The 26,690-nt window shown below is 44.1% G+C and overlaps 1 protein-coding gene across 1 annotated transcript in view; it reads right to left on the bottom strand.

The window, feature by feature from the left end:
- The window catches only part of LOC118401414 (serine/threonine-protein kinase 32C-like), a 90,691-nt gene that overhangs the window by 6,612 nt on the left and 57,389 nt on the right, over nt 1-26,690 (bottom strand). The window contains exons 3-9 of the mRNA XM_035798900.1: nt 20,230-20,381; nt 12,736-12,909; nt 8,854-8,891; nt 3,676-3,765; nt 3,335-3,438; nt 2,116-2,232; nt 916-1,041 (exon numbers count right to left, since the gene is read on the bottom strand). Of these exons, the coding sequence (XP_035654793.1) occupies nt 916-1,041; nt 2,116-2,232; nt 3,335-3,438; nt 3,676-3,765; nt 8,854-8,891; nt 12,736-12,909; nt 20,230-20,381 (801 nt within the window). The remainder of the gene's footprint in view (nt 1-915; nt 1,042-2,115; nt 2,233-3,334; nt 3,439-3,675; nt 3,766-8,853; nt 8,892-12,735; nt 12,910-20,229; nt 20,382-26,690) is intronic.

The following is a 26,690-nucleotide window of genomic DNA, read 5'->3' on the forward strand; positions in this document are numbered from 1 at the left end:
GGCACACACACACGTACGGGCGAACGCAAGCACACACACACAGGTGTACCTGCAAGTAAGCATTTCATTGTACTGTGTACCGTATTTGTGCATATGACAAATACGGTACATTCGGAAAGTATTCAGATCCCTTCCCTTTTTCCACATTTTGTTATGTTACAGCCTAATTCTAAAATTGTCTACATAAAAAAAAAAACGTATCAATCTACACATAATACCCCATAATGACAAAGCAAAAACAGGTTTTTATAAAATAAATAAAGTATTCAGACCCTTTGCTATGAGACTCGAAATTGAGCTTAGGTGTGTCCTTGAAATGGCCTAAAATCACCATGCGCAATGCAAAGCGTAAGCTGGAGTGAAGCTCACCGCCAAATCTTAACGCTACAGCACACAATGACATTCTAGACGATTCTGTGCGTCCAAATTTGTGGCAACAGTTTGGGGAAGGCCCTTCCCTGTTTCAACATTACAATGCCCCCGTGCACAAAGCAAGGTTGATACAGAAATGGTTTGTCGAGATCAGAGTGGAAGAACTTGACTGGCCTGCACAGAGCCCTGACCTCAACCCCATCGAACACCTTTGGGATGAATTGGAACGCCGACTGCGAGCCAGGCCTAATCGCCCAACATCAGCGCCCAACCTCACTAATGCTCCTGTGGCTGAATGGAAGCAAGTCCCCAAACCAATGTTCCAACAACTAGTGGAAAGCCTTCCCAGAAGAGTGGAGACTGTTATAGCAGCAAAAGGGTTGGGGGTGGGGGGGTTAACTACATATTAATGGCCATGATTTTGGAATGAGATGTTCGACATGCAGGTGTCCACATACTGCATTATGTGAGAATCAGTGTTTATGGTCCACAAAAGGTGAAACTTCTATGCTCCTCTGTGATAGGTTTATGGTCCATACTTACATTAGGAACGAACCCAGCATCTATCTTCTTCTCGTAGACAGCGTCCCAGTTGATGTCAGAGAGGTAGGGAGCCGTCTGCATGTGAGACAGGCTGGAGAAACGATGCTCTGGGTTCACTGTCAGCAGCTGGAAGGCGTGCGCACACACACACACACACACACACACACACACACACACACACACACACACACACACACACACACACACACACACACACACACACACACACACACACACACACACACACACCTAATTTAGACCCATTAAAGATTCTAAAGAATATCATCTTTACAGAGAGATATGCATCATTCCTTCCTAAATTCCCCTCAGGGATTAATAAAGTTGTATTGAAGTGAAAAAAAAACTTATGAGACAAGACAACTTGAATGCTAAAATCAGATCCAATAACCTAGGTGGTGTCACCATTAGGGGGCGCTCTTAAGTCAGATACCGTCGTACAGTACAAGGATCAGGTCCCTTATGAATCCAAAATGAAGATGTTACCCTGATTAGCATAGATGGAATCAGAGGATTGAGATCATTGTCAGGGGAGAAACTAAATACATGTGACTTGTATCAATAGTGTTGTATCTACAATGGAGGAAAACAGCTGTTTGACTTCTCCCTGGTACAGCTTAACATACACCTAGGAGAAATAATTTTGGGGATGTGGTCTGTTGTCATGGCAACAGTCTCTCTCCCAACTCTCCCACTCCCGAAATTCCGACGGCGAGTCATTTCTCCCAGAGGGCTGGTTAAGTCTGTCTCGGTGGTAATAGACTAGCAGCCGAGCGGAAGAGACCGATGACATCGCTCTGGAGCCTCCACTCTGGCTCTGAATGGACAGAGTAGAGACAAGTCCCTCACTCCTCCGTCTCCCTGCCACTCCATCAGTCTCTCCTCCCTGACCTTATCTCTCTCAATCTCTCCCATTCTTACCATCGGGCCATTCTCCCTCCATCCACCTTCACCTCCACTACTGCAAGCCCCCCCCCCCACCACCCGCAATTATGATTAGCCTCCCACTGTCTTCTGACCACTGCCTCGACTCTCTACTCCATTGTACACTCTCCCTCGGCAACTCTCCACACAGCAGCCCATCTCTCCACTTCTGGTCCATATTCCCTCCCCTCCACTCTCCTCTTCCCTCAACTTTCCTCTGCTGTCCACTCTTCCCCCTCCCCTCCCCTTTCCACTCACCTTCCTCATCAGATGGACCAAGTCCTTGGGCCAGGCGGTGTTGTACTGCACACTAACGGTACTGAAGAGCTGCATTAAAGACTCCACTGAGTTACTGGCATGGATTTCATAGGGCCTCTGACAGAGGGAGAAAGAGAGAGAGGGTACGAGGGAGAGAAGATAGAGAGATTAAGGGGGCATGAGAGAGGCAGGGAAAGAGAAAGAGAGAGAAAAAGAGGGAGGGAGATAGGGGGGGGACAGTGAGAGAGAGAGAGAGAGAGAGAGAGAGAGAGAGAGAGAGAGAGAGAGAGAGAGAGAGAGAGAGACAACAGCACAATTAGACCCAACCAAATCATGAGAAAACAAAAAGATAATTACTTATCTTTTTTTTTAAGTACTAACCCAACACATTGGAAAGAATTAACAAAAAAACAGAGCAAACTAGAATGCTATTTGGCCCTACACAGAGAGTACACAGCGGCAGAATACCTGACCACTGTGACTGACCCAAAATTAAGGAAAGCTTTGACTATGTACAGACTCAGTGAGCATAGCCTTGGCTCTCCCTTGGCAGACATGGCTCTCAAGAGAAGACAGGCTATGTGCTCACTGCCCACAAAATGAGGTGGAAACTGAGCTGCACTTCCTAACCTCCTGCCCAATGTATGACCATATTAGAGAGGCATATTTCCCCCAGATTACACAGATCCACAAAGAATTTGAAAACAAATCCAATTTTGAAAAACTCCCATATCTTTTGGGTGAAATTCCACAGTGTGCCATCACAGCAGCAATATTTGTGACCTGTTGCCACGAGAAAAGGGCAACCAGTGAAGAACAAACACCATTGTAAATACAACCCATATTTATGCTTATTCATTTTATCTTGTGTCCTTTAACTATTTGTACATTGTATATATATATATAATATGACATTTGTAATGTCTTTACTGTTTTGAAACTTCTGTATGTGTAATGTTTACTGTTCATTTTTGTTGTTTTTCACTTTATATATTCACTTTGTATGTTGTCTACCTCACTTGCTTTGGCAATGTTAACACATGTTTCCCATGCCAATTAAGCCCTTGAATTGAATTGAATTGAATTGAGAGAGAGAAGAGAGAGAGAGAGAGAGAGAGAGAGAGAGAGAGAGAGAAGAGGATGAGTATCAACCACATACAGTAAGCGTCAGTTGTCATAACTCAAGAACAGCCTCACTGCCCATAAGGCCTTTCCTTACCCAACCACGCAGCACCTCGAAGACCGTCACGCCTAGTGACCACCAGTCTACCTCAAAGGCATAACCCGTCCCCCCACTCACAAAGGACTGGAAGATCTCTGGTGCTGAAGGGGATACAACACAGACAGGGTCAGACAGCTAGGCTACACCCAGTCCAGACCATAGCTTACTGATGGGATATTTACACAGTATGCTAATGATAAGGTTTCCGGGTCCCAGATTGGTCTTGTCATAGTTGTGGCAATGACCATAGGAGTTGGCAAGATGCCACAAACAGATCTGGGACCAGGCCAGTGATAAGGGTTTCCAAGGGCTGAAGGAATAACAGGTGAGAGTCTTACCCATGTAGGGCTTGGTTCCAGCTAAGGCAGTGGCCCTCTCTCCATCCTTGATTATTGTAGCAATGTTGAAGTCTGTCAGGTGGGCATGGCCTGTGAAGATATTGTGCTTATGCTGCATTCATTACATCTCATTTGATTGGTTAGTGGGAAACGTGTCTACCATCTCTGAGCTCCGACTTCTCCCATATGCTGAACTCTCACATCACATATTAAGGAAATTACCTTGCCAACAGCATTTTCGACAGTTAAATGGAACAATAAAACATGATTTATAAAAACAATCTATTAATATGGTTTATGAACACTAGAATTTGTTATTAGTAGTATTTTCCAAGTTTCCCACTCATGAATGCAGCATCAGAACCAAACTACTTATATTTAACACTACATACATAACATTCAAAAATCATGTTTATTTCTCCAATAAAACTAGCCAAAATTAACTTCAAGCTACAGTATCTAACTCTGACTAACTAACTGTAACGAAAAATAAAACACAAATAGCTTAATGAAATCATGATTCAGTGAGTCAACAAGACTTGTGTGCCGGAGTCTGGTCTAGTGGTAGTACTGCCAAATCCAGACCACATATAACCGCTAACGACGGGGTTATGAATCCTGCCATGGCCACTACTAATGCAAAAAATCTGTTGATGTGCCCTTGAGCAAGGCACTTAACACTCATTTTCTCCAGGGGTGCCAAAATACTATGGCTGACCCTGTAAAATAACACATTTCACTGCACCTATCCGGTGTACGTGACAATAAAACATATACAGTGCCTTGCAAAAGCATTCCTGGTACTTCTTCACATTGTGTTGTGTTACAAAGTGGGATTAAAATGTATTTAAATTGTCCTTTTTTTGTCAACAATCTACACAAAACAACTAAAATAGCTGTTGCATAAGTACTCAAAACCCCCGGGTCAACACGTTAGAAACACATTTGGCAATGATTGCAGCAGTGAGTCTTCTTGGATAAATCCATAAGAGTTTTGCACATCTGGATTGCGCAATATTTGCCGATTATTCTTTTCAAAATTCTTCAAGCTCTGTCACGATGTTGGGGATCATGACCAGATAGCGATTTTCAAGTCTTGCCATAGACTTTCAATCAGATTTAAGTCAAAATTCTAACTTGGCCACTCAGGAGCATTCACGGTCTTCTTGGTAAACAACTCCAGTGTAGATTTGGCCTTGTGATGTACTTGTGAGGTTATTCTTCCTGCTGAAAGGTGTATTGGTGCGGCTGGCTTCCGGGTTGGATGCGCGCTGTGTTAAGAAGCAGTGCGGCTTGGTTGGGTTGCGCTTCGGAGGACGCATGGCTCTCGACCTTCGCCTCTCCCGAGTCCGTGTGGGAGTTGTAGCGATGAGACAAGACAGTAACTACTAACAATTGGATACCACGAAATTGGGGAGAAAAAGGGGGTAAAAAAACGAGCGTCTGCGTTGCCAAGTGCTAAAATAGAAGTCAGTTCTATTTGTGACGCTAAACGCAGTGGAAGTTCTGCCTCTCCCATCTACTCATTAGTTTATAGAAGCAGATACCCACGTGCCATCTCCTCATTGGTTATACCCACATGGGTGATTGAAAGACGAACTGAGTACGTCGGTTGTCATGGTAATACTATGAACGTTTATATTCCAATCGCCATATAAAGTCCAAAGGATAAAAAGCCTGGAAGGAGGAGAGATGACAAGAAACGATTCGGTTGACCTTTTTATGTGTGGATTAATTGTTGGAGTAGAGGACCTTGTGCATTTCAGGTAAAATTACAACTCTACGTTTATATCCCAGGACATATTAGGTAGCAACAGCAAGTTAGCTAAATAGGACAAATTAGATAGCAACTGCAAGCTAGTTAGCTAAATTGCTATAAATGTTTAATGCTTTTCCACCTGTCCCCAAAATAACCTCCCTGCTTTGTGGTTGAATCTGTGAAATTGCTCGACTCAGGGACCTTACAGATAATTTATATATGTATATACAGTGCCTTGCGAAAGTATTCGGCCCCCTTGAACTTTGCGACCTTTTGCCACATTTCAGGCTTCAAACATAAAGATATAAAACTGTATTTTTTGTGAAGAATCAACAACAAGTGGGACACAATAATGAAGTGGAACGACATTTATTGGATATTTCAAACTTTTTTAACAAATCAAAAGCTGAAAAATTGGGCGTGCAAAATTATTCACCCCCTTTACTTTCAGTGCAGCAAACTCTCTCCAGAGGTTCAGTGAGGATCTCTGAATGATTCAATGTTGACCGAAATGACTAATGATGATAAATACAATCCACCTGTGTGTAATCAAGTCTCCGTATAAATGCACCTGCACTGTGATAGTCTCTGAGGTCCGTTAAAAGTGCAGAGAGCATCATGAAGAACAAGGAACACACCAGGCAGGTCCGAGATACTGTTGTGAAGAAGTTTAAAGCCGGATTTGGATACAAAAAGATTTCCCAAGCTTTAAACATCCCAAAGAGCACTGTGCAAGCGATAATATTGAAATGGAAGGAGTATCAGACCACTGCAAACCTACCAAGACCTGGCCGTCCCTCTAAACTTTCAGCTCATACAAGGAGAAGACTGATCAGAGATGCAGCCAAGAGGCCCATGATCACTCTGGATGAACTGCAGAGATCTACAGCTGAGGTGGGAGACTCTGTCCATAGGACAACAATCAGTCGTATATTGCACAAATCTGGCCTATATGGAAGAGTGGCAAGAAGAAAGCCATTTCTTAAAGATATCCATAAAATGTGTCGTTTAAAGTTTGCCACAAGCCACCTAGGAGACACACCAAACATGTGGAAGAAGGTGATCTGGTCAGATGAAACCAAAATTGAACTTTTTGGCAACAATGCAAAACATTATGTTTGGCGTAAAAGCAACACAGCACATCACCCTGAACACACCATCCCCACTGTCAAACATGGTGGTGGCAGCATCATGGTTTGGGCCTGCTTTTCTTCACCAGGGACAGGGAAGATGGTTAAAATTGATGGGAAGATGGATGGAGCCAAATACAGGACCATTCTGGAAAAAAACCTGATGCAAAAGACCTGAGACTGGGACGGAGATGTGTCTTCCAACAAGACAATGATCCAAAACATAAAGCAAAATCTACAATGGAATAGTTCAAAAATAAACATATCCAGGTGTTAGAATGGCCAAGTCAAAGTCCAGACCTGAATACAATCGAGAATCTGTGGAAAGAACTGAAAACTGCTGTTCACAAATGCTCTCCATCCAACCTCACTGAGCTCGAGCTGTTTTGCAAGGAGGAATGGGAAAAAAATTCAGTCTCTCAATGTGCAAAACTGATAGAGACATACTAGACATACATACAAACTCATAGAGACAGACTTACAGCTGTAATCGCAGCAAAAGGTGGCGCTACAAAGTATTAACTTAAGGGGGCTGAATAATTTTGCACGCCCAATTTTTCAGTTTTTGATTTGTTAAAAAAGTTAGAAATATCCAATAAATGTCGTTCCACTTCATGATTGTGTCCCAATCCAGAAAATCACATTGTAGGATTTTTCACGAATTTATTTGCAAATTATGGTGGAAAATAAGAATTTGGTCACCTACAAACAATCAAATTAGTGGTTGCGTGGACTAGTAAAAATAAGGTACAAATTTGTTCTGCCCCTCAGTTAACCCACTGTTCCCAGGCCGTCATTGAAAATAAGAATATGTTCTTAAACTTGCCTGGTTAAATAAAGGTAAAATAAAAAAATAAATAAAAAAATATTTCTGGCTCTCACAGAACTGTAACTTCTTCTTTAAGAGGCTCCTCTGTCCTCCACTCGTTACCTGTATTAATGTCACCTGTTTGAACTTGTTATCAGTATAAAAGACACCTGTCCACAACCTCAAACAGTCACACTCCAAACTCCACTATGGCCAAAACCAAAGAGCTGTCAAAGGACACCAGAAACAAAATTGTAGACCTGCACCAGGCTGGGAAGACTGAATCTGCAATAGGTAAGCAGCTTGGTTTGACGAAATCAATTCTGGGAGCAATTATTAGGAAATGGAAGACATACAAGACCACTGATAATCTCCCTTGATCTGGGGCTCCATGCAAGATCTCACCCCGTGGGGTCAAAATGATCACAATAACGGTGAGCAAAAATCCCAGAACCACACGGGGGGACCTAGTGAATGACCTGCAGAGAGCTGGGACCAAAGTAACAAAGCCTACCATCAGCAAGGGCATTGAAGATGAAACGTGGCTGGGTCTTTCAGCATGACAATGATCCCAAACACACCGCCCTGGGCAACAAAGGAGTGGCTTCGTAAGAAGCATTTCAAAGTCCTGGAGTGGCCTAGCCAGTCTCCAGATCTCAACCCCATAGAAAATCTTTGGAGGGAGTTGAAAGTCCGTGTTGCCCAGCAACAGCCCCAAAACATCACTGCTCTAGAGATCTGCATTGAGGAATGGGCCAAAATACCAGCAACAGTGTGTGAAAACCTTGTGAAGACTTACAGAAAACGTTTGACCTCTGTCATTGCCAACAAAGGGTATATAACAAAGTATTGAGATAAACTTTTGTTATTGACCAAATACTTATTTTCCACCATAATTTGCAAATACATTCAGAAAAAAATCCTACAATGTGATTTTCTGGATTTTATTTTCTCATTTTGTCTGTCATAGTTGAAGTGTACCTATGATGAAAATTACAGATCTCTCACATCTTTTTAAGTGGGAGAACTTGCACAATTGGTGGCTGACTAAATACTTTTTCGCCCCACTGTATGTATGTGTGGGGTACAAAGATGAGGTAGTCATTCAAAATCATGATGAACCCTATTTCTTCACACAGCGTGAGTAAATGCAACTTGTTAATGTGTCTTGCCATAACAAAGGGGTTGAATACTTATTGAATCAAGACATTTCAGCTTTTCATTTTTAGTCAGTTTGTAAAAATGTCTAAAAACACAATTCCACGTTGACATATTGGGCATTGTGTGTAGGTCACTAAACGCAAAATCTCAATTTAAATGTAAATTCAAAAAGTGGAAAAAAGTCAAGAGGTGTGAATACTTTCTGAACGCACTGTAGTATGTCACATGAAGGTAAAACATGTACACAGGTCTGTCTGTGACATGTCGCGAACATGTAATGAGTACGGGATGAAGTCATCTCTAAGAAGAGGCAGGCTCACCTTGCTCATCCAACAAGATGTTGTCTGGTTTGATATCCCTGTGAGAGAAAGAGGGAGAGAAACCACAGATAAATCAGTGTGTCTAAGAACATGGAACTATTTATAGTCAATATAAAACGTGTGTCACAGAATGTGCGTTTCTAAGTGCGCACGTGCATGTGCTTGCACGTGTGTGGAACAGAATGGGTAGCTGTATGTGTTACATGTGCATCGGCATGTTGGAGGCTTGTAGGTGTGTGTGTGTGTGCGTGTGTGTGTGTCTTGGCATATTTGATTCTATGCTTACATCAAGTGGCGGCTGTGTGTTACATATGTAAACGTGTGCCCATGTGTGTGTGTGTTCCGATGTATCGATCCCTACAACACTACATTGGACATGGATGAACGGGAACATGGCGATTTCCAATCCAATCCCTTGGAGACACTTGCAGGTTTTCTCCACACATGCCTATTACATGGGGCACCCGTGCAGAGGAGTCCCGACACAAACAACAACACCTTGGTGTTTACCCACCAGCGCAGCCCACAGCCAATTAGCAAAGCCCACACCACTTTCTAAATTATGCAGCCTGTCACGCAAGTGTGACTAATACATTTAGTCCACATAGAGAGTCTCGTACACTACACTAACATGATATCAGGATGTATCAAGACCACTTCAGGATATATCAAGGTCTTTTTTTAAACTGGTGCATTCCTCAAGAGGTTTAATGGGGCTCCCGAGTGGCGCAGCGGTTTAAGGCACTGCATCTTAGTGCAAGTGGCGTCACTACAGTCCCTGGTTCGAATCTTTTTTATTTATTTATTTGACCTTTATTTAACTAGGCAAGTCAGTTAAGAACAAATTCTTATTTTCAATGACGGCCTGGGAACAGTGGGTTAACTGCCTGTTCAGGGGCAGAACGACAGATTTGTACCTTGTCAGCTCGGGGATTTGAACTTGCAACCTTTCGGTTACTAGTCCAACGCTCTAACCACTAGGCTACCCTGCACATCCGGCCGTGATTGGGAGTCCCATAGGGCGGCGCACAATTGGCCCAGCATCGTCCGGGTTTGGCCGGGGTAGGCCGTCATTGTAAATAAGAATTTGTTCTTAACTGACCTGCCTAGTTAAATAAAGGTTAAATAAAAAATGAAAAAAAAAATGGAACTGTAAATCACAAGCCCAAGCCATTTAGCCCACAGAGTCTTTGTCTCATACACGCCACTACTATAACATGCATGTGCACTAAGGCTATGCTATAGCAAGAGGTAAGTCTCTATTCTATTGCTAACTGATGTATTTCTCAAGAGATTTCAAAGGAACTGTATAGGAAGAACTCCAATATGAAAGCCCCGATATCGCAAAACCAGCTCATTCTGGTTTTGCGATAAGGAAGTAACATTCCTGTTAGCGCCGAGGCCATACTATACCAAAAAGTACATCTCCCTTGCTAACTGATGTATTTCTCAAGAGTTTTAATGGAAATGTATTCTATTCCTGCCCTATAGCCATGCGAGAAAATCCAGTATGAAACCTCTGCCACCCTGCCACACCGCCACCGTGGATATTTTGATATGTAAAACCAGACAGAGCATTGCTCATTGAACACAATTTTTTATTTTACGTGACTAGCAAAGCAGTCAAACGTGTTTACCAAGCATGGAAACTCCAGCAGCAGACGACTGACAAGTGTGAGGTGGAATTCCACCTCAAAGCCCTCCACTTTAGAAGTGGCGAAGTGAAAAAAAATTTCTCCACTGTTTTAGTTTGTCTCCAGTGCAGAAGAAGAAGAAAAGAGGGGGAATGTTCTGGCGTTCTTTGGGGACTTCTTCGCTTGGACTAATTCTTCATTCCTCGGGCATCATGGCAGCAGCAGACTGTTGCTAGGAGACACTTCTTCCCCCAGTTGGTGCAACAAAATAATAGTATTTTCCTTTCACAAACCCACAGCGTGAAACCAAATTGTAGAGCAGGAGATGGCCACAGATACCTAGGGATTGGACTTGGCCTCCTCCAGCAGACGCAATTGTGTCAAGTCAGAACAGTTGATGCCAGGATGAGATAAAAACAGAGAGACTTGGTAAAACTCACTGAATCTTTTCTTTAACTGACTTCATTGGTATTTAGATAACCAAGAAGGCTAGGGCGATATACCGTGTATATATATCGCGGTGTTTCGAATTACCGATGGCATGATATTCTTTGAAGCGGTATGACAATCTGGATAGCGCCAACCCTATCGTGAAGCACATTTATCAAGTTCACGAGGTGAAAGTGTTTTTAATTAACTGCCGAGTTTCAAGAAAAGGACAAGTGTGTGATGATCTAGTTGGATCGACATCATTTTTGTGTATGTGTGCGCTCCACGGCACAAACGCACTCACCTTCTCACCAGTATGCAAGCACCCACACAGTTCTTTGCACTTTCGAGGAGCGATTTGCTGAAAACGAGCTTTGGAATAAAAGGTTAAAACATTTTGAGGCCATCAGTGAGTGGAGTTCGTGGTCTACAGGGACCTAAACACTTCTCATTTACAGCACTGACACTTTCTTTTTTTTACTGCACTCTGCAATTTCAACAAACACTCACGACTGCAAGTCATCCCACGCTGAAGAAGATTGATGGTTACAGCAACATAGATACCAGAGCTTTGTTTAGATGTGCAAAGAAGCAAAAATGAAAGGAGAATGCCCAGGTGATTATCGAGACAATTCTGTTCTGCAAACAACAGACTGTTGGACACACATACCCTATAGACTACCAAACCCATTTAAGTTTCAAAGTCCGATGGAGAGAACTCAGCGCCTTAAAAAGCACACAAAAGAACTAAACCACTGTCCAGTGATATACTAGTCAATTAAAAGCTGTGGCTTTTCCTCCAATGAGCCCACATATTGAAAGGCTACATCATCAGACCAAAAGTGGCGGCTCTCAAGTACTGCAGTGAGGTGAGCATGTAGCCGGTGTCAGAGCTGGGACATTGAAAAGAGTGATGCAGGACTACGCGCTCTGCCCGGGGACACTCAAGACAGATGAGAAAAGGATGATGATGAATCATTACAACCCCTAAAGCAGGCCATTCATCTCCCACTGGACATGCAGGTGATGGGATGTCGGGTCTCTGGAGAGAGAGGGAGAGGGAGAGAGAGAGAGAGAGAGAGAGAGAGAGAGAGAGAGAGAGAGGGCCAGGAGTCCCAGGAGTGGCACCCAGGGTAGGCGTAGTCAGGGAGGGAAGACAAACAGCTAAAAGCAGACGATGGCCAGCTGTGTGTCAGCAATCACCTGCTGGGTGTTTTGGAGAAACGGTGTCATTATTCTAGCCCATACCTGGGATGATGTGCCTATATGTAGCCCAGTGTAGTAGATGTTGTTTCTATGGATGTTGCCCATACCTGTGGATGATGTGCCTATATGTAGCCCAGTGCAGTAGATGTGTCTATGGATGTTGCCCATACCTGGGATGATGTGCCTATATGGCCCAGTGTAGTAGATGTTGTTTCTATGGATGTTGCCCATACCTGGGATGATGTGCCATATCAGCCCAGTGTAGTAGATGTTGTTTCTATGGATGTTGCCCATACCTGTGGATGATGTGATATGTAGCCCAGTGTAGTAGATGTTGTTTCTATGGATGTTGCCCATACCTGGGATGATGTGCCCCTAGCCCAGTGTAGTAGATGTTGTTTCTATGGATGTTGCCCATACCTGGGATGATGTGCCTATATGTAGCCCAGTGTAGTAGATGTTGTTTCTATGGATGTTGCCCATACCTGGGATGATGTGCCTATATGTAGCCCAGTGTAGTAGATGTTGTTTCTATGGATGTTGCCCATACCTGTGGATGATGTGCCTATATGTAGCCCAGTGCAGTAGATGTGTCTATGGATGTTGCCCATACCTGTGGATGATGTGCTGGCTCTGCAGGTAGTCCAGTGCCAGGGTCATCTCACACAGGTAGAGTTTGACAGCGTCCTCGTTGAAATGAACGTTCTGTTGGAGGTGGTAGCGCAGGTCCCCTCCCAGCAGCAGATCCACCACCATGAACATGTCCTCCTCGTCCTGGAACGAGTACCTGGGACACAAGGCGGAGGTCAAAGGGCTCAGTCAACATCCTGTTAGGGCCAGGATACCTACAAACAAGGACACACACACACACACACGGGAACAAGACACACATGCCTCTTGCTGAACCCTGCGTCTACCAACCGCAAAAACACACAACCGTAGAATAGCTCACACAAGACACTCACTATGTATGTGTGGAACTGAGTTTGCATGTGCGTAGATTAGGGCTCCCCAACTATGTCCCTGGAGAGCTAGCGTCCTGTAGGTTTTCATTCCAACCCTAATCTAGCGCATCTGATTCTAATAATTAGCCGGTTGATAAACTGAAATCAGGTTAGTTACAAGTGGGGTTGGATCGAAAACCTACAGGAGAGTAGCTCTCCAGGAACAGGGTTAGAGAGCCCTGGCCTATAGCCTGTTATGTGTTAATGTATGCAGGAGTTGGTGTGAGTGCGTACTCGCATGTAAGCTCAAAACAAGCACAGTGGGAGCGATAACTTTGAGAGTGATCGCTATCTTAAATGAGCTGACATTTGTCGGAGCGTGTGAATGCAGGAGAGTGATTGCCAAATTAAGGCAAGAACAGAGACAGCCTTTGATTGATGCCTCTTAATTGAAAACTGCTGATGGGCGGCTAAAGATCGTTGTCAATCAGGCTTACCAATCAAGCACATCACATTAAAACGCGTCCAGAAAATATTCTGGGTGGGATTTGGGACACTCTACTACACCCCCCCCCCCTCGACTAAAAACACCAAGCCCTAGCGGCACACTAGAAACCCAAACCACACAGTACATAAACACAAAATGTCAGAAATCCACAATCATCTCACAGTAGTCACAACAGAGAGGGAGCAGAGAGAGAGAGAGAGAGAGAGAGAGAGAGAGAGAGAGAGAGAGAGAGAGAGAGAGAGAGAGAGAGAGAGAGAGAGAGAGAGAGAGCGAGAAGGGTTTCCGGAGGCGCTCAAGCCGAGAGATAGCGGGTGATTTCTTTATTTTTCCCATTAAAGCCTGGTAGATTATTGCAGCATTAATATATATGTTTCATCTTGGCAGATTTCCTCATCCTACCTCTATATCACCAGGCTTAACCCCACACACTCAGGGCGCATTTTGATTGGCCCCCTCCATGCGCAATTTCCTTCTCTCTATATCAGAGAAAATGGAGCACCATGAAAAATCATCCTATCCTCAACAGGACATCGGTTTTGCAACGCCGAACGCTGTTCACAACAATGTCAAGCCCGACGTCAAAAGGAACACAGATCAACTGATAAAATGGTCCGAGTTTGAAAAAGACTACTGCCTCAATGAATATTCCCCATAAAATAAAATATGATTGACAGGGGTTTCCCATTTCTGTCAGAGGGATTGGTTGAGAAGAAGTTCTGAGAAGGAGGGATTGGTTGAGAAGAAGTTCTGAGAAGAAGGGATTGGTTGAGAAGAAGTTCTGAGAAGGAGGGATTGGTTGAGAAAAAGTTCTGAGAAGGAGGGATTGGGAGGGATCCATGCTAAACACAATATTGAACTTATGTGATCAGCATTGTATAAGGTTATTATTGTAAGTCAGTGAAATCATCTATAATCTAGGGCAGTGCTTCCCAAACTCGGTCCTGGGGATTTTGCCCTAGCGCTACACAGCTGATTCAAATGATCAACTCAACATTCATCTTTGATTATTTGAATTAGCTGTGTAGTGCTAGGGCAAAAACAAAAACGTGCTCCCGTTGGGATCCCCAGGACCAAGTTCAGGAAACACTGACCTAGGGGTAAAATTTTGAGGTCAAAAACAGCATGACAAAATAATTTCCACCAAAGCTCCCATCTTCCTTCAGATCAAGAGAAAACGGATGCAGGATCTATCCGTAGACATCCTGGTGACATGTCCCGATAGCTTGGTCTGACGACTGGAGATCTTCTAACAAACCTAACCTCCACTCCGAACACACACACACACACACACACAGCATCAACAGATGGCCAGGCTGAGATGGAGTTTGCTGTCCACAAGTCCCTTAGTTATTGTCACCTTCTTATCACCTCCTTGTCGTGCCCTGAACCTGAGCAGCATGCAGCTGATGGTGAAGAGAATGCCCTCTGTGGCATCCAGTGTGATAGCAGTGGTATTAGTGCCCGTTTCCTGATCCCCCGTGGCTGAGATTAGAACGGTTTTCACATCCCCTTCAGGTAAACTGTCAGACGTGGAGCTGACATCTGAGCCGTATTTAAGCTTGGATAGTGACAGCCACGTCACATTCAGATTTAACACCAAGGACAAGGGAGCGACAGAAAGTGAGAGAGAAGAAGAGAGCGAGAGAGAGAGAGAGAGAGAGAGAGAGAGAGAGAGAGAGAGAGAGAGAGAGAGAGAGAGAGAGAGAGAGAGAAAGAACATTCCGGATGAATGCTTTAGCAAATACAGCACGTGTCTCACTACGTTTGGGGAATTCAAAATCAAAGCACACAAGCACCCTGTAAAAATGTCTGTAAAAATCGTTCAAGGAGAGACCAAGGCAGCAGCTCAAACAAATGGATGATATGAAAGCAAGTTGGTGAAAGAGAATTGTAACGTGTGTGACCAGACACACGGAGTTCTCCAAACACCTCCTTTTATCTCCTCTCTCATTGACAATATTACAGAGGTTAAAGTTCTGAAGAAAATACTATAAAGAGAAAGCTATAAGAGGAAACAGCCCGAGAATGGACTTGTCATGGGTCAAATATGACCAAGACAGTTGATTGGGGACCTGGCTACGGCCTGAGCCTTGGGAGAATTTTGGCAGGGCCAAGGAGAAGAGGGGCCATGTGGAACAGTCGGGACAGGCCTGGACTGACTGGGACAGCAGAGTACAGAGGAAGGTTACCATGCTGGAAAGAGTCTGAGAAACAGGCTGAAATAATCAGGCCATGATGACAAATGAGCCGAGGGAAGCGTAGGGAGTAGGAGAGAGAGATAGAGAGAGAGAGCGCTAGATGAGAGAGAGCGAGGAAGGAGAGAGACACAGAGGGGAGAGAGGGTGAAAGAGAGATGGGGGTGAGATGGGTTAGAGAGAGAGAGCGAGAGAAAGGAAGAGAGAAAAAAAAGAGACACGGGGCTCTGAATGTGGTCTGCTTCATGACTGTGGCCTAGATAGTCTTGCGATAGAGACAGCGTGGCTCAGGCTGGTCAAGGGGCTGGATCACAAGACACATCCGGTTCCTCTGAGGATCCCTCTTAACAATGCAATGAATGAGTGAGCGCTGCCTCTCGCTCTGCGGTCCCTAGCCTAGTCCCCCTCCCCCTTCCCCCTCCTCTGGTCCCCTCAGCACACCCCTCTTCCCCACCTCCACTGGCCTCATTTCACAAGGTGCACTTTGGACCTCCTACAGGACCGTAAAACGGTATGGTGGCTCTGGAAAGTTACAATTGCAGAGAGAACAGAACATCACTTTAATGGCGAGGTTGCTTTGGAAAGTTACAGAGTCCTGTGAATGTGACTAACTCCTGTGGCACTCTGTATCTAATGAAGACTGCTGTATAAATGCGTTTGTAACAGCAGAAGAAGAAATCGAATAGGACTTAGCCCCCTGAGGAAATATCTCTCAGTTATTTTTATGGCTGTCAACAGAACCGGAGCTTCCACCCAGGGCTTGTTATGCCTATTGTGTTTGGGGTAAAGCCCTAATTTGTCTCACCGCCTCCCAGAGCATTGTTCTCTTCAGCCAAGGAATCAATATTCTTAATAGACATGGAGGAGGACAGGGTGTGCATCCATTCTCACCACAGTGACTTTTCTCTCTCGCTCAGTCGCTCACTCTCTCTGATGGACAGGACGGGATGGACAGCGGAGGAAGAACGCAGCTCAGCGGATCCCACTGATGACTCACCCTCTGCGATGCCTTAAAAACCCTCTTTTAAAAAAAGGGTCTCCAAAGCCTTATAGCTCACAGACGACCAAATATCCCACAGTGCTCAGCTCTGACACATTAACTCCCTCTCGCATCACTTTCTTCTCCACTTGGTTCAAGCTTTCACTGCCTCCGTCCACATCTCAGGGGATTCTGGCCAACGGTGTTTGAGAGTAGATTTGTTCCAGTGTAATGCTTAAGGCAAAAACCTTGTCCTGGTAATGATTTACACTGGAAAGTGCACAGGATCAATTTCACTGCATACACTTAATGCATGTAATACTGTACGTCCGGGGTAGGGAAAAATGACCTCGGCAATTTAGAAATACAAATTGATCGGGGGATGAGATGTAGAGTGCGCCTACACCTGTGTCGTGATCGCTTGGGTGATTTGGGTGGATTTCTTGAATGCTGCAGATGATAGTCACATTTTCTTTCTCTCAAGGTGGCTAAGCCATTTGAATACATGTATATCCCACTCCTACACATTATATGGCATCTATCTGCAGCAAGTGAATGGTCACGGCAATTAGCGCATGCCGCAAACTTGACAGTCCTCCAGGCTTTTAAAGCAGTCTTGTTCTAGTGATGTGGATTCGGTGCCCAGGTTCCCTCTAATGAATTCTCTCTGAAGCAATGGATGGGGCTTTTTTCAAAAGAAAAGCAAACAGAATTCAGGACATCATAATGAAAGCAAACCTAGGCTTCAAAATGGTGTGTGTGTGTGTGTGTGTTTGTGTGTGAGATAGAGAGATGGAAGCAAATCCAAAGCCTCGTAGATGGTGAAACTCTGTTTTGACAAACCAAACAATGCCCAAATCCCTTCTTAACACCTTTTACCCCCACCTCTCTACCCCCCGTTGTGATTTCAATGATTTCAAGAATCGTTACTTTACGAGATGGCTGTTTCTCCCAAGCTTCCGCTCTCCCCCTCTCTTTCTGTGTCTTGTGTCTAGGAAACAACTCCTAATAATCTTAATCAAAGTTGGCATTCTGATGAGTGGCAGCCTTTGATGTTTACTTTGGGGAATATAGGCACTGCAGTTCCCAGAAACACTGGTTGGCCCATCTTTAGTCCATCAATAATGGAACACCTCATTGGGCAAACTCCTACAGCCAGAACACATAACACAGTGCATGCCCATGGACACTGCCAATGTTCTGCAAGTCAGCAAAGACTTACGATGTGCAGCAGCATACCCACGAACAGTACTAATTCAACTCCTGACCCTTACACTGTACAGAGGGTAGTAAAAGTATCAGCAAATATTGTGATGACATCCATATTAGGAACTCCTCATCACCCGCTTGATTGAAAGTAAGAACAAGTTCATGAAGGAGACAGTTCCCTGTTTAAGCAGGAAAATAAACAGTGAATTCCTTTTGTCTCCGTGCTGAGCTCTCTTTCTCTGGTTTTGAGGAGAAAAGTCAGAACCTTTACTCATTCAGTTTTTCACTGAGTAATCATGATAGGCTCAGCAGGACATCAGATGTCAACTTCAGACAAGCCAAGGAAGAACCCAACAGCAAGGCCAAATCAACCAACAAAAGGAGTCTGGTCAGTGAGAGCCTTCATCTGCAGGAGCAATACACAATGAGGCTAGTGTGATTGATACACTCTGTACAAAGTTATTTTTAGAAACTCTGCCGTTCGTTCTCTGGTGGCTTTGCAGGGGACCAGGCTGGCCAGTAGTACGGTTTCCGACAGCTGCTCAGGTTTGGGGTCCGCGTGTTTCAAAAAGCAAATCAACTTTGGAAAAAACATACTATCGTTTTTTTTCCCTCGAGTCGACAGACGGGAACAGCTGTGGCCTGACAGGCAGGCCGTCTCCATGTGGGTTTTGCCAACAATACCTCTGTTTGGCTAAATCTGAACAGTTTGATGGCGACGGTTGCGGGTGTGCCTTCTAATCAACCCCCCACCCCATGCATTGTTGGTCTTTGTAATGCAGATTTGATAGCCTGTGTATGGTTTCAGGAGAGGAGTTCAAAAACAATGGATAAGTTATCCAAACAAAATATTCACCGGCAAAGGGATACATAATAACTCAAACTTTCTATTAAAAAAAGCGTATACTGGCTTGAGGGGGATGGAACCAATTCCACGCCACTCTGGCATGCCTTGTTGTTGTTGTTTTGTTCCAGCGTAATTTGAGATGGGCTGACCACTTACCCAGCTTCCCTCTGAAGTTGACTTGAATCGCGGGAAGTTGAGGTGCGATTTAAGGAGCACTATAATTCCCGCCTACTCATAACGCTGCTGTGTCTTTGTCGCTAATGGGGCTTTTGATGTGCCATAGATTCACAGATACAGAGCTGAGCAGAGCCAATCAGAGAAAAGCTGGGAAACTAGAACAAGGATAGGGCTGTACACTCCTTGAGGGAATTATATATATATATATTTTTTTTTTAAAAACACACACAGGCCCTACTACTACTACCACCACCTCATTAAAAAGCCCTCTGTTTATTTCCGTTTGGAAGCTTCTCTCTGAGAGAAAAAACAACCACAACATTCCAGTGTTAAAACTTTAATCATCGCCAACTTTGGGTAAAAACTAACATGCATATAAGACTTAGAGTAATAAAGCTGCAGTGTGTGCGGGTGTACTTTTGTCTTGGTGCTCGGTGATAAAAGGGTCTGTATGAAATGACTGATGCTCCCTGTATCAATTACTCAGAGGATATTACCACCGTGTGCAATATCATTCTACCAATTAAACAGGAGCAAAGTGCTTCGGTGTAATATGCTGTAAACACTGTGCTAGCTTCCCAATTACATTTAGAATATGTGCTGCAGAGACACGGAGATAGTTGAATAATGAAGCTGGCCACCCTACATCACCCAGATATACTCCTGAGGGGGAAGTATTGGGTCAACTTACTTTACATTACAGCAATTAAGAAATGTGCGGTGCAATGGGCTCATGGATCTGAATGAAAATAATCTGGTCAAATCTCATGTTCCCTGTATAGTGCACTACTTTTGACCAGAGCCGCATCACCACTTTCTGGGTCCGTTAAAACCTGCACAGTCTGCAGGCATCGACTTATCAAAAGGCTGTGGTCGAAAGTAGTGCACTATAAATATGGTGTCATTTGAGACACAGACCACAGCTGTTGTTGCCCTTCAATTTAATGTACTCATCTCATTGTCCAATTGAGGGTTAAAACATGCATCCACCCCCAACAGAGAACACACACACACACACACACACACACACACACACACACACACACACACACACACACACACACACACACACACACACACACACACACACACACACACACACACACACACACACACACACACACACATACACACACACACACACACACACACACACACACACACACACACACACACACACACGGTACCAGCCGAGGCATGCAGAATGTACAAACAGTAGCGAAAGTGAAAAAAACACAGGATAGTCACCAGAGGTTTACTAAAAAAACATGTTCTATTTCCTGTAGAATCTCTAGCTCTCTAAAGACGTTTCGGACCTCGTCTCTCTCTATGCATTGCTGTTTGTTCATGTACTTCATGGCGTACATCTTCTCTGTGTCCCTCTTCTGCACGATGCACACCTGCAGGGGAGACAAGGACAGAAGAACAGAGCGTGAGCTACCAACTAACTTAGGACTGGAACCGGACTCACATAACGCAAGTAAGCACAGACACACACAGCCACGCACGCATTAGTATGCAATGATATCCGGTACACCATGGCATGAGACAATGCCTTTTCATTATGGCTAATGTTACTGCCCTCCATTACAGTATTTCCAGTGTGGCATGGAAAACAAGCCACAAACAGTCTCCGATCCTCATCATGTCGTGCTCATTAAAACTAGACGTTCCGTGGACAAAGTGGAGAAAAGTACATCTGAAATGTCAAGAGCAGGACAGGGGGTATGGGAGGGAAGCCTCATTACTGTAACATCCAGTCATTAGCATTTTTTTTAATTTCTTTTATTTAACCTTTATTTAACTAGGCAAGTCAGTTAAAGAACAAATTCTTATTTACAATGACGGCCTACCAAAAGGCCTCCTGCGGGGGACGGGGGCCTGGGATTAAACATTTAAAATTAAAATAAAACACAAATATAGGACAAAACAAATATCACAACGAGACAACACAACACTACATAAAGAGAGACCTAAGACAACAACATAGCAAGGCAGCAACACATGACAACACAGCATGGTAGCAACACAACATGGTAGAAGCACAAAACATGTTACAAACACTACTGGGCAGTCCACAGCACAAAGGTCAAGAAGGTAGAGACGACGACAACACATCACACAAAGCAGCCACAACTGTCAGTAAATGTCCATGATTGAGTCTTTGAATGAAGAGATTGAGATTAAACTGTCCAGTTTGAGTGTTTGTTGCAGCTCGCACCAGTCGCTAGTCGCAGCGAACTAAAAAGATGAGCGACCCAAGGATGTGTGTGCTTTGGGGACCTTCAACAGAATGTGACTGGCAGAATGGGTGTTGTATGTGGAGGATGAGGGCTGCAGTAGGTATCTCAGATGGGGGGAGTGAGGCCTAAGAGGGTTTTATAAATAAGCATCAACCAGTGGGTCTTGCGACGGGTATACAGAGATGGCCAGTTTACAGAGGAGGATAGAGTGCAGTGGTGTGTCCTATAAGGAGCATTGGTGGCAAATCTGATGGTCCAATGGAACATCTAGCCACTCGAGAGCACCCTTACCTGCCGGTCTATAAATGATGGATCCGTAATCTAGCATGGGTAGGATGGTCATATGAATCAGGGTTAGTTTGGCAGCTGGGGTGAAAGAGGAGCCATTACAATAGAGGAAACCAAATCTAGATTTAACTTCAGCCTGCAGCTTTGATATGTGCTGAGAGAAGGACAGTGCACCATCTAGCCATACTCCCAAGTACTTTTATGAGGTGACTACCTAACGCTCTAAACCCTCAGAGGTAGTAATAACACATATGGGAAGAGGGGCATTCTTCTTACCAAACCACATGACCTTTGTTTTGGAGGTGTTCAGAACAAGGTTAAGGGTAGAGAAAGCTTGTTAGACACTAAGAAATTAAATAAATAAGCATTTAACACAAAATCCGGGAAGGGGCCAGCTGAGTATAAGACTGTATGTATCATCTGCATACAAATGGATGAGAGAGCTTCCTACTGCCTGAGCTATGTTGTTGATGAAAATTGAGAAGAGTGTGGGGCCTAGAATTGAGCCTTGGGGTACTCCCTTGGTGACAGGCAGTGGCTGAGACAGCGGATTTTCTGACTTTATACACTGCACTCTGAGGTTGTTAGCAAACCAGGCCAAAGAGCCCTCAGAGACACCAATACTCCTTAGCCGGCCCACAAGAATGGAATGGTCTACCTATAACAGTTAGGATCAGCTTGATCTCCCCCTTTAAATAAAGGACAAACTGTGGCTGCCTTCCAAGCAATGGGAACCTCCCCAGAAAGGAGAGACAGGTTAAAAAAGGTTGGAGATGATATGGGCAGCAACCTTAAAGAAGAAAGGGTCTTAAACCATCTAACCCAGATGTTTTTTGGGGTCAAGTCTAAGGAGCTCTTTTAGCACCTCGGACTCAGTGACTGCCTGCAGGGAGAAACTTTTAGCAGGGGCAGGGGGAAAAAAAGAGGGAGAAGCATCGGGGATAGTTGCATTAGAAGGGGTGGGAGATGAGGAAATGTTGGACGGGCAAGGGGGCATGGCTGAGTCAAATAGGGATCCTGACTTAATGACGTGGTGATTAAAGAGCTCAGCCATGTGCTTCTTGTCAGTAGCAACCACATCATCAACATTAAATCATGCAGCGCCTCATGTCAAGATGGCAGATTTGAGAGAAACAACAAATGTCGGTACAGGTAAGGGTCTTATATCGGCTGAAAGCTTAAATTCTTGTTAACATAACTACACTGTCCAATTTACAGTTGCTATTACTGCAAACAAATACCATGCAATTGTTTGAGGAGAGCTCCCAACAACAAAACACTTTTTTCACCATGATAGGTTTGATAAATTCACCTCTGAAGGTGAAATGTATACTTCCATTCTGAAATCTTGCTCTGATTTATCATCCAAAGGGTCCCAGAGAAAACATGTTTTGTTAGATAGTGTTGTTTTGTTAGATAAAATCCTTTTTCATATCCTAAAATGGTCCATATAGCATGCATGATCGATTTTGTATTTCCACTCGTTCAATTTGCAAAGAAAGGTATCTGTAAAAATCTCATCTTTAACCTTGTTTCAACGAGTCAAATCACAAACGAATGTATTCCTCAGAGATCCTAGAATGTAAAAAGACTTCACTATATCATTAGGGGTGTAGTATATCCTATAGGACACCATATTTAGTCAGAGAGTGACACCTTCATGGCACTCCGATGACGCGGGTGGTCTTCACTTGAACGACTGTATCTTTGTCAAATAAGCACCAATCGGGGTCAAACAAAGCTAGGTAGAAAGCCATTGTGCTGGGCTATACTGGAGTGTCTGTCGCAAAATGTAGGTGCTAACCTTTTGCAACAGTATGCCTTTTCCTTTTGGACAAAAATTATAAGAATATTCAGAGTTATGAAAACTGGTTGTTTTGCAAATGTTGAACTTATAATATGGCTACTAATACTGGGAAAGCTAAATCAAAGTCCAAGTATACAGATTTGACGATATTCTTGAAGAAAAATGTAATATAAATGCAACCGTCTCCGTCACGATTTGCCTACATGTACCTGGGTGACTTCACATTAAATAACTTGAAGTGTGAGTGAACTACATGACATCTGTCTGGAACGTTGCACATACACTGCTGCCATCTTGTGGACAACATTGGAATTACAACCAGAGTGATGGCTAGAACTGGGACCTTTCTCTTGCATTTCAAAGATGGTGTATTTTCTTCTACCAGATCTATTGTGTTATATTCTCCTACATTCAATTCACATTTCCACAAACTTCAAAGTGTTTCCTTTCAAATGGTACCAAGAATATGCATATCATTGCTTCAGGGCCTGAGCTATAGGCAGTTAGATGTGTTATGTTAGGGGGATATCCCTAAGAAGTTAATGAAGTGGTGATTAAAGAGCTCAACCATGTGCTTCTTGTCAGTAACAACCACATCATCAACATTAAGGGACATGGACAGCTGTGAGGAGGAGGGATTATTCTCCAGGTCTTTAACCGTTTTCCAGAACTTCTTGGAGTTAGACCCACAGAGAGAGAACTGCTCCTTAAAGTCACTAACCTTGGCCGTCCGAATAGCCTGAGTGCACTTATTACTCATTTGTCTGAACGATAGCCAGTCAGCTTGCGTGTGCCGAGCCTTAAGCCAAATGCAATTCTTGAGGTGGAGTAACTCTGCAAGATCACGGTAGAACCAGGGGCTGAACCTGTTTTTAAGTCTCATTCTCGTTTTGGGGGCGTGTTTGTTAACAATACCACTGAAAATATTTTTCAAAAGAAGGTCCAAGCATCTTCGACAGAGGGGATCAAGCTGATTCTACACCATTTTACAGAGGCCAGTTCATGAAGGAAGGGTTGCTCATTAAAGTTTTTTAGCAAGCGTCTGTAAAACAGTTATCACTAAGGTCAATACAGAACACATCAGACACCAGGAAGCTATGACCTCAGCTACTGTTTTACGCAAACGGTCTGCTGCAGAAAATAAACAATGGTTCGGGAAGAAAACCCACTTCTATAAATAAGTACGTATCTCCAATGAAGAACATAGAAAATCAACTGTACCCAGTAAAAGATTGAAGTAATCAATTGTGATATTAACACACTGTTTACACCTATCCCACTCCCATGTTGAGTGATAAAACAATTCATGCAAGTTTGGAACATGTTCACATAGCTTTTTACGTGATTTTTTTTGTGTGCCTCAAACCCCATTGAACAGTTGGAATGACAAAGTACCAGGATGATACAGCCCACCCCAACTGTCACGTCTCAAGTAGTACCAAGTTACTGCGGTGCCGGAGTCAGAGTGATGTGGCTGAGCACACACGCACACACAGATCAGTAAAACCTAACATCCACGTGCTGCTCCAGCTATCTAACTGAATTGTCCACAACAGCCCAGGTGTCCTCGTTACAACAGATGGTTGGTTTACAGCATTAGAGGATGGAATGACAGGAGGAAATCTATTACTCTCCAAAACGCAATCTAATTGCCTGCCTCCCTCCCTCTCCCTCTAGCTGGAGCACCAATCAGAACTGCTCTACCACCTTGCTTTCCGTCCCGCTCGTCTTTCCTACTCAGGTTTTTCTCTCTCCGTCAATCTTTGTCATAGGCTCATTACAGTACAGTATAAAGTAATACCATTTCCCTCCTCCTTGCGGATCTGTGTTAAGTTGTAAGGAGAGAGGGTATGGGAAGAGGCATTGGGTAGATGACAGAGGACATGTTTGTGGTGGAAGAGGAGAAGCTTGCTGAGTAAAACCAGGCTCCTTCATAAAATGGACAGATCATGGGGGGGTTGTTTTTATAATTATGTTCCTAAAGATTTTCTTGCCCCCTCGTGGTGACACCGCGGCTCACGGCCCTCCAGATTTCCTCCTTCCTCCCTTGTTGCCCTAGCCTACACACATACCCAATTTCCTCAGCCTCCTTTCATAGAGGCCAGCCAGTCATCTGCACTGCGCGAGGGGATGGACGATGAAGGGAAATAAAATGAAACACTGCAACTGCTAACCAAACGGCTAAAGCTTTTTACCGCTTGTCCTTCTAAGGCTGTTAGCTTTTCTCATGACTCCCCTTGTCGCTGGAAAGCATGGAGCACTGGTGACAGCCTGTGATTTCAGCCCCAGAGCAAAGCGGTCTTTCATACTCGAGGCCACAGTTACACTAAACTGTCTTATCGCACCGAGAAGCCAACGACCTATCAGACCTATCAAATCTGCTGTCAAATACCCAATCTCTGGCCCCTCATTTCAGTTCAGACACATTTGTATGACTGAACAAATCACATTTTATTTGTTTATTTTATGTGCCGAATACAACAGGTGTAGACTTTACCGTGAAATGCTTACTTACGAGCCCTTCCCCTACGATGTAGAGTTCAAAAATAAGAATGACGCTATATACAGGGAGTACCAGTACCATATCAAAGTGCAGGGGTAACGAGGTACTTGAGGATATATGTTCATATACACAGAGTATAGATAATACTGAGACTAAAAAAGGAACAGAGTAGCAGTAGCATATACTATATGATGAGTGTGAAAGTATGTGTGTGTGTGTGTGTGTGTGTGTGTGTGTGTGTGTGTGTGTGTGTGTGTGTGTGTGTGTGTGTGTGTGTGTGTGTGTGTGTGTGTGTGTGTGTGTGTGTGTGTGTGTGTGTGTGTGTATGTGGCATCAGTATGCTTGTATGTGTATTATATGTGTATCTGCGTATGTAGTGTATGTATGTGTGTGAGTTTCTGTGAGAGTGTCAGTATAGTATGTATGAGAATGTGTGTGTAGGTAGAGTCTTGCGAGTGTGCATAGGGTCAGTGCAAAATAGGGTCAATGCAGATAGTCCGGGTAACCCTTTGATTAACTATATAGCAGTCTTATGGCTTGGGGATATAAACTTCCTTGGAGACTGTTGGTCCGAAACTCGATGCTTCGGTACCGCTTGCCGGATGGAGCAGAGAGAACAGTCTGTGGCTTGGGTGGCTGAAGTCTTTGGCAATTTTTCTGGCTTTTCCTCTGATGCCGCCTGATAGAGGTCCTGGATGTTCAGGGAGCTTGGCCCCAGTGATGTACTGGGCCGTCCGCACAACCCTCTGTGGCGCGTTTGCGGTCAACGAAGTTGCAGTTACCATACCAAGCGTTGATGCAGCTAGTCAAGGTGCTCTCGATGGTGCAGTTGTAGAACATTTTGAGGATCTGAGGGCCCATGCCAAAT

This window comes from Oncorhynchus keta, chromosome 2 (assembly GCF_023373465.1).
Source record: "Oncorhynchus keta strain PuntledgeMale-10-30-2019 chromosome 2, Oket_V2, whole genome shotgun sequence".
In the NCBI taxonomy this organism is placed as follows: domain Eukaryota; kingdom Metazoa; phylum Chordata; class Actinopteri; order Salmoniformes; family Salmonidae; genus Oncorhynchus; species Oncorhynchus keta.